The 13,083-nt window shown below is 52.7% G+C and overlaps 7 protein-coding genes across 7 annotated transcripts; 5 read left to right on the forward strand and 2 right to left on the reverse strand.

Moving 5' to 3' along the window:
* Positions 1-57: 57 nt before the first annotated feature.
* AYO20_10165 (hypothetical protein) lies at positions 58-528 on the forward strand (the record flags this gene model as incomplete). The annotated part of the gene is made up of 1 exon (XM_022648426.1): positions 58-528. The coding sequence occupies one exon, from the start codon at positions 58-60 to the stop codon at positions 526-528; it is 471 nt and encodes a 156-aa protein (XP_022495613.1).
* Positions 529-1,238: 710 nt separating this feature from the next.
* On the forward strand, positions 1,239-2,887 carry AYO20_10166 (hypothetical protein; the record flags this gene model as incomplete). Its single annotated transcript, XM_022648427.1, has 4 exons — positions 1,239-1,418; positions 1,510-2,397; positions 2,455-2,564; positions 2,617-2,887. 4 exons carry the CDS (start codon positions 1,239-1,241, stop codon positions 2,885-2,887), a joined length of 1,449 nt encoding a protein of 482 aa, XP_022495614.1.
* Positions 2,888-5,643: 2,756 nt separating this feature from the next.
* Positions 5,644-6,269, forward strand: AYO20_10167 (hypothetical protein; the record flags this gene model as incomplete). Its single annotated transcript, XM_022648428.1, has 2 exons — positions 5,644-5,983; positions 6,151-6,269. 2 exons carry the CDS (start codon positions 5,644-5,646, stop codon positions 6,267-6,269), a joined length of 459 nt encoding a protein of 152 aa, XP_022495615.1.
* A 546-nt stretch (positions 6,270-6,815) lies between these two features.
* Positions 6,816-8,399, reverse strand: AYO20_10168 (hypothetical protein; the record flags this gene model as incomplete). Its single annotated transcript, XM_022648429.1, has 3 exons — positions 6,816-7,865; positions 7,922-8,319; positions 8,396-8,399. The coding sequence occupies 3 exons, from the start codon at positions 8,397-8,399 to the stop codon at positions 6,816-6,818; spliced, it is 1,452 nt and encodes a 483-aa protein (XP_022495616.1).
* Positions 8,400-8,597: 198 nt separating this feature from the next.
* On the forward strand, positions 8,598-8,980 carry AYO20_10169 (hypothetical protein; the record flags this gene model as incomplete). Its single annotated transcript, XM_022648430.1, has 2 exons — positions 8,598-8,832; positions 8,886-8,980. The coding sequence occupies 2 exons, from the start codon at positions 8,598-8,600 to the stop codon at positions 8,978-8,980; spliced, it is 330 nt and encodes a 109-aa protein (XP_022495617.1).
* Positions 8,981-9,131: 151 nt separating this feature from the next.
* On the reverse strand, positions 9,132-10,274 carry AYO20_10170 (pre-mRNA-splicing factor slt11; the record flags this gene model as incomplete). Its single annotated transcript, XM_022648431.1, has 1 exon — positions 9,132-10,274. The coding sequence occupies one exon, from the start codon at positions 10,272-10,274 to the stop codon at positions 9,132-9,134; it is 1,143 nt and encodes a 380-aa protein (XP_022495618.1).
* A 556-nt stretch (positions 10,275-10,830) lies between these two features.
* AYO20_10171 (hypothetical protein) lies at positions 10,831-12,039 on the forward strand (the record flags this gene model as incomplete). Its single annotated transcript, XM_022648432.1, has 1 exon — positions 10,831-12,039. One exon carries the CDS (start codon positions 10,831-10,833, stop codon positions 12,037-12,039), a length of 1,209 nt encoding a protein of 402 aa, XP_022495619.1.
* Positions 12,040-13,083: the final 1,044 nt, after the last annotated feature.

Genomic DNA, 13,083 nt, shown 5'->3' on the forward strand with positions numbered 1-13,083 from the left:
ACATCCAAGACAAACAGTTCCCTCTCCATCAACCTTCATCACACTACATCAGCAACAATGTCTGGCCCCTACGATCAACATCTTGCCTTTGCTCCCATCTACGACCACAACAACCAATACCACAGCCAGAGTTCCTACCCCAGCGAGGGCTTTTCAGGGTCATATCAATCCCAAGCATACTACAACCCTCAGAATTACTACCCCGACACCCGCGCCGCCTCTTCCTATCCCGACAACTCCTACCAACAAGGTGGCGCCAACACCGCGTACTACACCAACAACGGCACCAACCCACAAGGCCCTGAGGCAGATCGTGGACTCCTAGGTGCCGCTGCTGGTGGTGCTGCGGGCGCATTCGGTGGTCACAAGGTGGGCCACGGTGTGCTGGGTGCTTTGGGCGGCGCCATTCTGGGTTCCTTGACTGAGGATTATGCAAAGAAGAACAAGAAGCATGGAAAGAACAGCAAACACAACCAAAACACGGGCAGTCTTGGGTCCGTAGCGAGCAGCTTCTTCAACAAGAAGTAATAGGGTTTGACAATGGCTTCTGAATGATGTGACGGGCATTATCTTGTATATATGCAGGCGTTGGATTTGGGAATATGGGAGGACAATTGACCGCAGGGGATGGGATTGCATCTCTGGCGTCTGAGGCTTTGACACTGGCTGTTGGTCTGGTGTTGACTGGGTCTTTGGCAGTTGTCCATCATCTAAACAGAAGTTGCATGCATCTTCTTGTACTGCATCAAATAGATTCACCTTGAGATCCAAGATTCTCGAATTCCAAGTTGTAGTATCGAATACGACGATTGTCCTAGGTGTCTGCATTCTCACAAGTCGAAATATCACCTTACCTGCATTGATACTTCATTTCATCAAGGCCCAATGGATGCAGTATTGATTCCAAATGACAGACCTATCGAGTTCTCCGTGTTCTCGAGTGTCCTGAAGGTCGACGTCCCCTAGACATACTGTTGAACCATCAGATGCGGCTATTCGAACCGAAACGGAGTTGGGGGTCCAGGGCTGTTTATTGGTTCCAGAGCCCGCCATTTTTGCCGTCTATCAGCGGACCAACCGGACCCAGCACGATGCACACCGACGAGCTCGACCGCTGGGCGCACTTCATTTTTCCCAAGTTGACGTAAGAGGATTAGCGGCGGTCGAGCAAGCGAGCAGAAGTTGGGCTGCGGTCGGCTGCGAGGGAGGAAGAGCACTCTTCCACTCCAACAGCGAGCATGAAGGCCTATTCTTCAATGCGGACCCTTCAACCAAAAGACCCTAACGCCGAGGCCGCCGCGGCGGCTCTGGCCAGCAGCGTCGACGAGGCGGCAACCACCGAGGATGGCACTTCCTCCAACAAGGCCAGGAAGAATGTCAGCCGGGCTTGTGACCAATGTCGAAAGAGGAGAAGAAAGGTAAGCTTCCTGATTCTCTGCCGCAATCTGGGCCCAGGAGCAATCTCCAGACGGGGAAAGCAACGTCCAGCTGAATGTAAAAACACTCTAGTGCAACGCGCTCCGACCCTGTGCACCTTGCATCCATATTGGACGGAGGTGCACTTACGACATGGACTCCAAATATGGCGACCTGAGACGCAACCGGAACTCGGTCCAGCACGTCGAGAAACTACGCCAACAACAGGCCGTCCTTGACCGACTCTTGCACCTGATCCGGAATTCGGACGCTGACGAGGCCATCCAGGCGGTCAGAGAGGGTGCCACCTTCCAGGAGATAGCGAGTGTTCTCTTGGGTAACCCGCCAGAAGCCCCTTTGTCTCAGACGGGGGGAAATTCGTCGAGCGACACCTCCTTGGAAGATTCGTCCGGTCAAACAACGTCAGACAAATCTGACAGCTCCGGGTCAGATCCTGTAAGGTCCACCAGGTCACCGAGGGGAAAAGGCAAGGCCGTGGAGCATGCCGTTGGAGTGTGGCGCGGGAAACCTGGGAAGCAGCTTCCAGCACCTGAGTCGATTGAGGAGACCGTCCTTCCTTCCGCTGGAGAATCCTATACCTCTGCAGGTATACCGCAAGGCCAACAACACGCATCTGGAGACCGAGTTTGGACTGGCTTAGCAGGACGTCTCACCACCGTGGAACTGAACAAGATCAACATGCCGATCTTTAGCTGCGATCCATTTCACATCGAGTCGGACGACATGTTGTCCAGGACCATCCTGAGCTTCCGCGATGGCGCCCGGAAAGCATTGCAAGGGAACGCCAATGTCCATGATCTCATCGGAACCAAGAGACCAGACCTCGAGCTGTTCCTACGGCAGCGACGAGAAGGCGACCCCCACACTGCCTGGACCTGGGCCTGCGAGCTGGCGAAAGCGTATCCATTGCCATTGACGGTGCAATTGACCGGGATCTTTGTTGCCGGGATCCAAATGCGGGTGTGTTTTTGAGTTTGCCCTCTGCAGAGTTCGTTTTGAATACTTAGTGAAACCCAGTATTTCATTCATCCATGCAAAGAAACATATGAGAACTTGCCTGTGATGTTAAGACCCATGAAGCAGCAATACACGCAACCACACGCTGCAGGAGCTGACATCTGTGCCATGTGAGTATCTGTCTCGATACAGCCATGAACGGGGACTAACCCGAGGGTATAGACCTCCCGTCAAGCAGTATCTTCTTTCTCATTGGGACTCGTACGCCTCGCTCTTAGCGGCCGGGCAATACAACAAATGGCCGTACAGTAACAAGGCGTGTTTCGGCATGGACCGGACCAGAAATAAACCCACACTCTCGACGGCGTTTCTTGAACACATATCAGACCCCAAGAACCACACTGTCGGGCCCAAGATACTGGAACTCGTGCCAGAGGCGGCGGAGTATGTGAACCACGAAGAAGGCTTGACAGGCCATGATGATGCACGATAAATGTATCTCAGACCGTGTCGTGGTGGAGGACGAAGGTCTTTTGGGATGTGGCCCTGTACTTCCAGGTCACTCGCTACTGAGAGGAAGGCGGCGTGGGATGAGAACAAATCTGACTGTCAGAGGGGGGGAAATCTCGACTTTAATTAGCCTTTTGCAAAAGTCGGCTACATACCTTTAGTGGGGAATGGGGGGTGTTATGGTCTTGAACCCGGTTCTTTTTCCCATCAGCCATCTATACCTCTTGGAGACAAAAGGCCAAAGAGGGAGGGTTTCGAATGGAACTTGCCGGCGCGAAGAGGGTGGGTCGTGGCTGCATTGGCAACACATCCTCCGTGAGTTGAGACGAGAGTTGGGGTGAGTTGGGTGAGTTGGTTTCTGGAACCGTCTCTGGATTAGCGGACCCTATTGTCCTCGAGATCGGAATTAGCATGAGATCTCACAATCCCAATGCGGTCGTGCTCCGCTATTTGTCCTTGTATCCCGGAGAATGTAGAGGTGTTATTGGCTGGGGAGACAAGGGGAGATGCACTTCCGACTCTTGGCGGCGGAATTGGGGCGACCACCGCTTCAGGGAACTCAGGACGACTCGTTGAGAAGCTCATGATTGCTCGCTAAATAAAGCCCCTACTTGATCAGACCTGGTACAGAGGTACCCTTGGAGCATGAGCTCCGCTTGCATGTATATAGCTGACCCCTTTAACGGACCCTTGTTTGCAGCCATCACACCACGCCCGGCTACACCCACCCACGTATGCCTCTCGTCTGGATATCCACGTGTTGGCATAGAAATAATCATCAAAGAGTCAAGAACCTATCCAGCAAAAGGGTGACTGGGTCACCAAGACGTTTCAAGGTCCCGAGAAATCAGCGAATGCCTAGCAACCACAATTGACACAGTGCGGGGATCAGTCGTCAGCGAGTTGAGCTGGTGACTACTCCTGATGCCGGCTCTTATCCGGGCGTGAAAATCGTGATTCGTTCTCCTAATTTTGTCGGTCTGCAAGTTCTGCAGGAAGTGGTTCGCAGTTTTTACTCGGGCCATCGAAAACACAAGAACACATTGACAGTCACTCACTACCCATGGCGAATAGGGGACGTCCATTGGCAGGGACATTTCGGTCCGGCTTCGGCGTCAACTGGTCAAAGCAATCTCGGGGATTGTGAGCGTCGTTGCTGGCTACACGGACGGCATCAGACTCGCACATCCTCGCTGCTTGTTGTCTGCCTATTCTGCCTGTCAGCATGGCACTTTGGACATTCGGTTCCAAATACGCCTTTCATATTCAAAAGCCGCTGCAGCACGCCAGACCGTCTATGATTGCCATCACATGGCGAAAAGGTGTATACAGCTAGGTAGGTACTCCCAATCAAAGCAAAGAGGCCAGAAGATCGAAATATAAATCAATTTGACCTCTGTCTCGTTCTATACCTATGGTCACCTATTGCAGTTCGTCAGGGCATCACACCTTCTCGAACAGCGTCAAATCCTTGTTCCTCACGGTCTGTATCTGAACACAACGAAAGAACGTGTAGTACAGTCCAGCTTGGAAAGCCCATGAATTCTGAAAAGTCTCACCATACAGATTAGGTCTACTCCCCATAATCTCCGGTATTCGTATCGTCACGCAAGGCACTGCTGACAGGAGGACGGTGGAGAGGATGCATGTGCGTTAGAGAGAGAGGGTACTCTCTTTTGAATACCACTCACTGTGGACCGTGCGGTCAAGGGGTGAGTATGATATTCGAGCCTGGCGCCACCTGTCGGGGTCACATGGTCACACCATGAGGTGAAGTTACTCGACTAGGGTTCGAGTCTGCGTGACAACCAAAACAAAAACGCCATGGCATGTCCTGCCCTCTCGCATTCATCCCCCTCGACCCAAATGACAAAAACTTTGCCACCCAGCCCCTTCGATATGGGGGTGGATGGTAAGTGAAACCCACCTTGTGGCTGGTTTTTTCCGTTATTTGGGAGCCATTGAACTCCCCGCCTTCCGGTGGCAGGGTTCCTGATGACTTTTCCCTTTTTTTTGTTTCCGAGTTTCGAGGAACCGAAGGATCGAATCGAGGAGGATCGGAGGAGGAGGAATCGCCTACTTAAACCCAAGTCCCGTCTCAGTTTGTTGACTCTGACACTTAAGTCTCTTTCTCTCTTTTTTTTTTTTTTGGTGGTTTGTTGACTCTGAAAAGTCTCTTTCTTAAGTAGGGGTCTTTGCGATTGTTGACTACTTTTTCGAAACTATTAATTATATGTGATTCTTTTTTTCGCTTGGGGTCTGTTCTGGTCATGTGTAGCCCTCGTTGACGCCAAGGTTTGATATTCTGCTGGTAACATGGTGGATACATACAGACCCACTATCAACGTCCACACTGCCTACATGTAAGTATCTAACGAGTTATTCAAGGTCTATTGCGCTACTCGGGCCTTCCCTAGGCCCGGGGGTAAAGTAATGACGAGTTGTGTCATATATGCCCATCTGGGACCCCGGGATGTTGGAGTAGAGTTGCGGGAAACAGAGTATGGGATCGGCTACGTCCACTCGACAAGGTGCGGAGTCCTCGCGTCGCGCAACAGGTACAAACCTTGACAGTGGCCGAGGTATTGTTTCGAGAGTGATGTGGAGATATATTTGATGACGGCCATCTTCTGTGTCTGCCATTAGAGCCGCTCTCTCTACCCATCATCCACCATCACGGCCAGAACCGCATTCTACAACCACTACCACCAGTGTACAAGGCACCTCTGCGATACAATAATGCCACCCCCATCTGCAGCCCAAATATCCCGCCTCTTCGCCCCCTTGGCCATCCAAGGTCGCCAACATGAAACCCTCGCCCTCCTCACCGACGACGTCGACTGGACCATCTGCGGCCACGCCCCGCCCATGTCACGCCGCTACACCTCCCGGCAGGAGTTTCTCGACAACACGCTGAAGGTGCTCCGCGAGCGCATCCTCACAGAGCCCCTGCGTCTCGAGGTGCGGAACATCGTCGTCTCGTCCACGGCGTCGGGGGGTGGGGAGGAAGGCAACGACGAGGAGATTGACGGCGACGTGGTGGTCGAGTTGGAGGCTTTGGATGCCACGTGCAAGAATGGTTCGTTTTGTTTTCCTCCTCATCCTCCTGTCTGTTGTTCTCTTCGATATTTTTGATCTGTCACCTGTCTGTTCTCCGGGGATATGATCTCGTCTGTTCGTTTGTGTGTGCATATCATATGATGTCATACTAACTGCCTGCACCCCCTTCTTCTACTGGACCCCAAGGCCTCCCCTACGACATGCGCTACTGCTGGGTCTGCAAATTTGCGCACGGCAAAATTGTCCAGGTGCGCGCGTACCTGGACACGGACCTGCTGACTAGGGCGTTGCAGCAGAATCCGTGAGAGGTTGGGCGGGTAGAGAGAGAGAGCGAGGGAGCGCGAATGAGCAAGCAGACAATCAAGCAAGCAGAGAATTAAGCAGGCACTGCAATGTCACACTCACAGGATGCAATGGAATCCCAGGGATCATCTCATCAGGCCTTGAATGCCATGGGCCTGGTGTATAGAAACAGAGGCTGGCCTTGTTGCTTTATAAGTGGCTGGATGGATGAAGTCATTCGGTGCAGAGGGATGGATTAATCACGCGAGGGTGGATGGAGCATTTGTTGTAATCATCTTGTTTTGTCACAGCGTCCCTAGCCAATAACTTGAACCTCTTGCTATCGCCGTGCCTGCTTGAACCGATCGCTATGATCTATCCAGTATGCCTCGACCATGCAGCTCTGCTGGCGCTATTCCAAGATGGAAATTTGCTTGGTGAATGATGAGAACTTGCCTGACGAACCTTGCAGAAGGTGCCTTGAATCATCACCTCTGCCCACCAGCGCCGGATGGAAATTGCCCTGCAAACCTTTCAATGGATGCCTGGAATCGTGGATGCACGCCCCCTCATTTCAAGACCTTCAGGTCGCTCTCCTTGAGCTTCCCGCCACCAACCAAGCCACCCGTGGTCTCCGAGAAAACCTCCTTGACCTTTGCTGCGTCCTTTCCGGCAATGTTGAGTTTGGAGACCAACTCAGCCAGCTCGTCGGGATCAACGTTGGCGAGTAGCTTGTCCACGTCGTTCAACACATCATCGATCTGCTTGGGGGACGCCTCTCCCTCCGAGAAGTAGTTCACGTCCTTGACACTGCTCTTGACGACGCGCTTGTTCTTCTTGACCGCATTCTTAGCTGCCTCTTTCGCCTTCTTGGCCACTTCCTTGTCCGCTTTCAACTTCTCTTCTTCCTCCTTCTTCTTGCGTTCTTCCTCCTCCTTAGCGCGCTGCTTCTCTTCGGCCTCGCGCTTGGCAGCAGCCTCTTTCTCCAGCCGCTTCTTGTTCTTGTCTGCGCTGGCGGCCTTGCGGAACTTCTTGATTCTCTCGTCGTAGCTGAGGCAGTCGTCCACAAGCTTCCTCAAGCGTGCCGTATCCTCGGTCTTGCGCTTGCGTCGAGCGTTCGCGTTCTTCTTCTCAATGTGTCGCTTGTGGTCTCGGCCTTCATTGTCATCCGGGACATCTTCATCCAGATACTCAAACGTGCGCCAACTATCGAAGTTGTACCAGAAATCGTAGAATTGCTCCACTTCCTCGCGCGTGCTGTTCTCGTCGCCGAGCATGGGGACAGGGGTCTTCTTACTGAACCTGGCTTCGCTCTGGAACACGGCGTTCCATTTCTTGTAGAAGTTTCCTGGCTTTTGCATGTCTTTCTTGGTTGGAGGCTCGACGTCAGCGGCTTCGTCAACCGAGTCCCACTGACGACGTTTGACTGGGTCAGTCAGGATCTCGTGGGCACGTTGAATGCATTTGAAGAAGCTGTCGTTCTCGTCACTCTGGCCAGCCGCGGCCTTCTTGTCTGGATGATGTTTGAGGACCTTCTTGCGGTGTGCCTTCTTGATCTGCTCGTCGGTGGCTTTGTAGCGGTATTTGGAGAGGCCGAGGACGGCGTAGTGGTCTTGTCCCTGCACAATTTAGTCAGCGGCGAAGCCAAAGGTCAGAGCAACGAGGGAAATCTCACCTTCCAGTCCTTCGCATCTCTCGCCAGCATCAAGGGGTCTTCCGGTTCACTGATCTCGTCGTCATCGTCATCCTCGGATTTCTTCACCTTTTTGAGGGCTTCGAGACGTTGATCCTCGGAGAAAGTACGCCCGTGGCGCTTGCGGCGAGCGTAAGCAAGGAATTGCGCCCCGAACGGCTCAATCTTGCGCATCACAGGTGGAGATAGTTTGCCCAAGCTTCGGAAGTTAGGACTGTCATCGCCGTTACCCTTCCAACTCTCCGTTGGAGGAAGCACGAGGCCGTGGGAAGTCATGTCCTCGAAGAGCGAAACACGCGCAAGAGCTTCTTGTGCCGCAAGGAGAACGATTCCAAATTCTGCGATAGACTCGAGTACCTCTTGGGAGGACGGTGTGTGCGCTATATGAAATATACACAATCAGCATCAATTGCTTGAAGCCAGGGAATTATTTTTTTTCGAGAGACTTCGACTTACCCATTTGACTGATTGGTGGAATGAATATTCGGCTAACTTGTCAAATTGAGTGAGTGGGTTGGTGTTGGAGAAATTAGGAAGGAGAAGCGAATGTGAAAGTAATGTGAGTGCGCCGACTGTTGGGTTCATGTGAAGTGAATATCATCTCTACAGACTGTACCTCACCTTGCATCCACCGGTAACTTCATTCCCTAAGATAAAAATGGCACTGGCGGCCTACAGACACCTCCTGCGAGCGACACGAACCGCATTTCAAGACGACTACCATCTCCTCCATGCAGCCAGAATGCAAGCCCGCACAGGCTTTGAGACACTGAGAACAATGGATCCCGACTCTGAGGAGGCGATCAAGGGCATAGCACATGCTGAGGGCGTGGCATCAGTACTACGACACAATATTGTGCAGGGCAAGCTGGTTGAGGGGTCAGACGTCATACGTATGTGAGCACTCATTGTTAGGTTGGCAAGCAAGACATTAACCTATTGGCAGGGCTCAATATACACGAGGACACCGAGAAAGGTGACAACGATACCGTCAAGAATCCCCTCGGCAAAGGTGGCAAGGTCAAGGTTGGCGGTGTATGAATAATAAAAGAGCTCGGTTTCATTCATCCCTGTGTACATATAATGATACCCTAGTCGGTGGTTTGTCCTTGCCGTTGCTTGCCAGTCGCATGCTGAACCATTACGCCGTGCTCAAACTGTACCAATAAAGAAGTCTCAGACACAATGCAGCTCAATCACCAGCCAAACTGGCATAGGTGACTTCCCCTTGGCCTGGTGGAGGTGCCACCGTGAAACTTGAATTTCCTTCCTCTCCACCCTCGATTTGAGGTTGGCTATCGTTGGCTGCGATTCTCCTTTGACCAGGCTGCTGAGCCTTGACAGCAGCTGCGGTTTCCCGACCTTCTCTTGCCCAGCTCATTTTCTGATCCCGATCTGTATTGTCAAGTGGTTTCGGCTTGCCCCATCTGACTCGCAGCGGACATCCCTGGATGGCTGCTTTTCCTTGACAATGAGCTGCCGCAGCCTCGGCTCCTTCTCTTGTGGCATAGTTGATGAATGCGCAGTGGGCGCGGTGGGAACAGACAATAGACCGTATCTGGCCAAATGGCGTGAAGAACGTACGGATCGCATGTTCCGGTAAATCGTCCTCAACACCAGTGACAAAGAGCGAGGTTATGTTAGGATCAGGGGGAGGTAGCCAATCTTCGGGTTGAGGAGGCCTTGACACCGTCACTGCTCTGGCGCCACTGGGGCCTGACTTGGCACCACGATGAGCATTTGCGGATTTTCTGGAATCTGAAGTTCTTATGGGGCCAGGTCCATAGCCACCTGGCTTCTGCTCTTTTGGTGGCGGTCGTTGGTGTTCGGATTGAGACCCCTCTGCTTCCAGTCGCCTTTGCTTTTTGTAATATGGCTCACTGTTCGCCAGTCTGCGTAACAGATCTCTGGCTTTCTCATCTGTCTTTTCATATGCTTCAACTGCGCCTCGTCCTTCCTCTAGTTCTTTCTCGTGTTCTTGGGCGTAGTATTCTCGGTTAATACTAGATTGTGGGCCCGGTGCGACCATTTTGAGAGCAGCATCTCTGACTGTGATGGGCAATCCGAACGACAAATCGAGCATGCAGCACTGGCAGCAGTTCTTTAACCGAGCACAAGTGAGACAGATGTTGGTTCGCTTTGTTCGGGCGGTCCGATCGGCTTTCCAGCGGAAGACAGTAAAAGGACGGGTGCATATCTTGCATTCGGCTCCAAACTCCTCCTTTAGCATCTGGACATAAGGGTTATCGGGCAGACAATTCTCGCAGCTGGAGGGGAAATCGGTTGTTTCCCAGCCAGAGCGGTTCAGATCTTGCTTGATCTGAGGTGGCGCCATGGTGGCGAGCGGTTGTTTGTTGCAGGCAAAAGAGAGTGACTGGTAGAAGATACTTGTTGTATTGATTTCAGGAAGAATAACACGACTGCTCGAGTAAAAGTACTTTGCTGAAGTAGCGCTTGCCTGACAAATGCAGGGTAGGTAATGCGTTGTTGGACATTAAACTGGCGGGGAAAAGTCAGCCTTGCCAAATTTCTCTACACGCGCATTCTGTCTAGTCACGCGGAAGGTTACCCGAAGATCACGTGGGATTGCCCTGGAGTGGCCTGCTGCGGAAGGATTCAATTCCAGATCGGTGGGGGGGAAATGGCATGGCCGACCCCTGCCAAGAGATCCAGTTGAGAATCAGGCCATTGGAGATTGCACCGGGGAGACCAGACCCGGCCAATATTTTCTTGTACCCCAATAGCAGCACCTGCACACATCGCTCGTTGATTCCGGATCGTGTCACTGACCGCTTGTCGTTCATTCTTCCTAAAGTACATTTGAGTCGAGAGACGTTCTGTCCCAAGTTCCCTCCCAGTTCGCGCTTCCCACACCCTACAGCCCTCTCAACATGGCTCCCTCTGCTACCTCCCCGGTACCGGCCCTCGAGAAAGAAGACCACGACCGCGATGCTGCCTTCAACAAGGCGCTCCATGGTAAATCAGCCGATGCTGCTGGTGGCTTAATGGCAATGCGCTCCAAAGATAAAGCGGCCCAAAAAGCTGCCGTCGACGAGTACTTTAAACACTGGGACAACAAATCCGCAGCCACGGAGACTGAAGAAACTCGCAAGGCACGAAGAGATGAATATGCTACCTTGACAAGACAGTGGGTGTTGGCCCTTCTAACGCTAACAACGTGTCCAACTAACCGTGTGGACAGCTACTACAACCTTGCCACTGATCTGTACGAATACGGTTGGGGCACTTCGTTCCATTTCTGTCGCTTTGCCGCGGGAGAGTCCTTCTACAAGGCCATCGCCCGGCATGAACATTATCTCGCCCTCAAAATGGGCATGCAAGAGAACTGGCGGGTCCTGGATGTGGGCTGCGGTGTGGGCGGACCTGCTCGTGAAATGATCAAGTTCACTGGAGCCAACGTCGTGGGACTGAACAATAACGACTATCAAATTGAACGGTCGCTACGATATGCAAAGAAGGAGGGCCTCGGCGATAAGTTCTCTGCGGTCAAAGGTGATTTCATGCAAATGTCCTTTCCCGAGAACAGCTTTGATGCTGTGTACGCCATCGAAGCCACGGTCCACGCCCCGAGCTTGCAGGGAGTCTATGAGCAGATTTTCCGGGTGCTGAAGCCTGGTGGTGTCTTTGGAGTGTATGAGTGGCTCATGACAGACAACTACGATAACGACAATCCCGAGCACCGCGAGATCCGACTGGGTATCGAACAGGGCGACGGGATTTCCAATATGGTCAAAGTCTCAGAAGGGTTGGCCGCTATTAAGGCCGCCGGTTTCGAGCTGGAGCATCACGAGGATCTCGCCGAGAGACCGGACGCAATCCCTTGGTACTATCCGCTCGCCGGCGAGTTCAAATACATGGGCAGCATTGGGGACATCTTCACCATCGGGCGCATGACGTGGTGGGGACGAGGCCTGATCCATAAGTTCATTGGGGTTGGCGAGACCTTGAGAGTGATGCCTCCTGGCACGCAAAAGACGGCCGACAGCCTGGCAGTAGCGGCTGACTGTCTGGTTGCCGGTGGGAGGCAGAAGCTGTTTACCCCAATGTACTTGATGATTGCGCGAAAACCCAAAGCTTGAGAAGACCACCAGGGACATGATATCGAAAAGGGGCGTTTTGGGAATAGTTGGTGGTGATTAGAGGTAGACGGAGGCATGCTTCTGGTGCTTGCTGCATCGACATAGCCTAATTTCGCCATAAGCATGTACATGTATCCTTAGCATATTGTATCTATGCTCAACAAAGTATGATGGTTCATGGTGGCGAGATTGGCTTCAGCACTCAACTTCCAAGACTTGGGTGTCGGAAACGATTGCCACCGGGGGAAGAGCGTGCGAGAGGTTGCATGCGTGCATGCGAGGGTGGTGATCGTCGTGCACCGCCACAGTGCATTCGTTGACATTGACGTGTGGCAACTGATGAGTTTGCGAGTTTGCGTAGACGAGTACCCCGTGTGGCTCAATAATGCATTCTTCCTTTTTCCAATAATAGAGGACTCACTCTGTGTATCATGAGCCGAGAGTGTGTCAAGAAACGCCGTCCAAGAGAAGGACTCGATAGTTACACAGAAATTTCAATATCCGAAGAGCCAATTCCGTGGGTGCAGCGAGAAACCCTTCAGGTCGAATCATTGCGATGGACGGGTTCGTTTCGGCTCGCCTGATCAATACGAATGGTAGCGGCCTGGTACCTGCACGCCGCATGATTTGGACCCGTTAGGTGTCTGACTGACAATCTGAAACTGATAGTGTGTGCGGTATCCGTTTCAGGACGTGAGCGAGGCGCAATTCCGTACCACCCAACACCAGCCAGGTGCGTGGTACTGAGGGGTATTTGGTACAGGTCAATAGGTGCAGACGTGGATATGCGTAATGCGGTGGCTTGCGAGTAACGAGAGAGCAACTTCAGTCGATGGAATGGGAACCGCAAGCTGGGAGGTTACCGAGTACAGGTACCTGAAAGCGCAGGCCAAGCAACCTCAAGCCGCGCCCAAGGCTGAAGCCCCAGCTAGCCTGGCACCCTGGCAACCTGGGTAAGCCCTTCTGTACCTCGTAGACCCCAAAACGATCACCCTAGCGGCTCCTGGGCGGTTAATACCAAGAATCCGAAGCTTTCCAGGGCTG

The sequence above is a fragment of the Fonsecaea nubica genome, assembly GCF_001646965.1.
Source record: "Fonsecaea nubica strain CBS 269.64 chromosome Unknown Scaff104, whole genome shotgun sequence".
Classification (NCBI taxonomy): Eukaryota; Fungi; Ascomycota; class Eurotiomycetes; order Chaetothyriales; family Herpotrichiellaceae; genus Fonsecaea; species Fonsecaea nubica.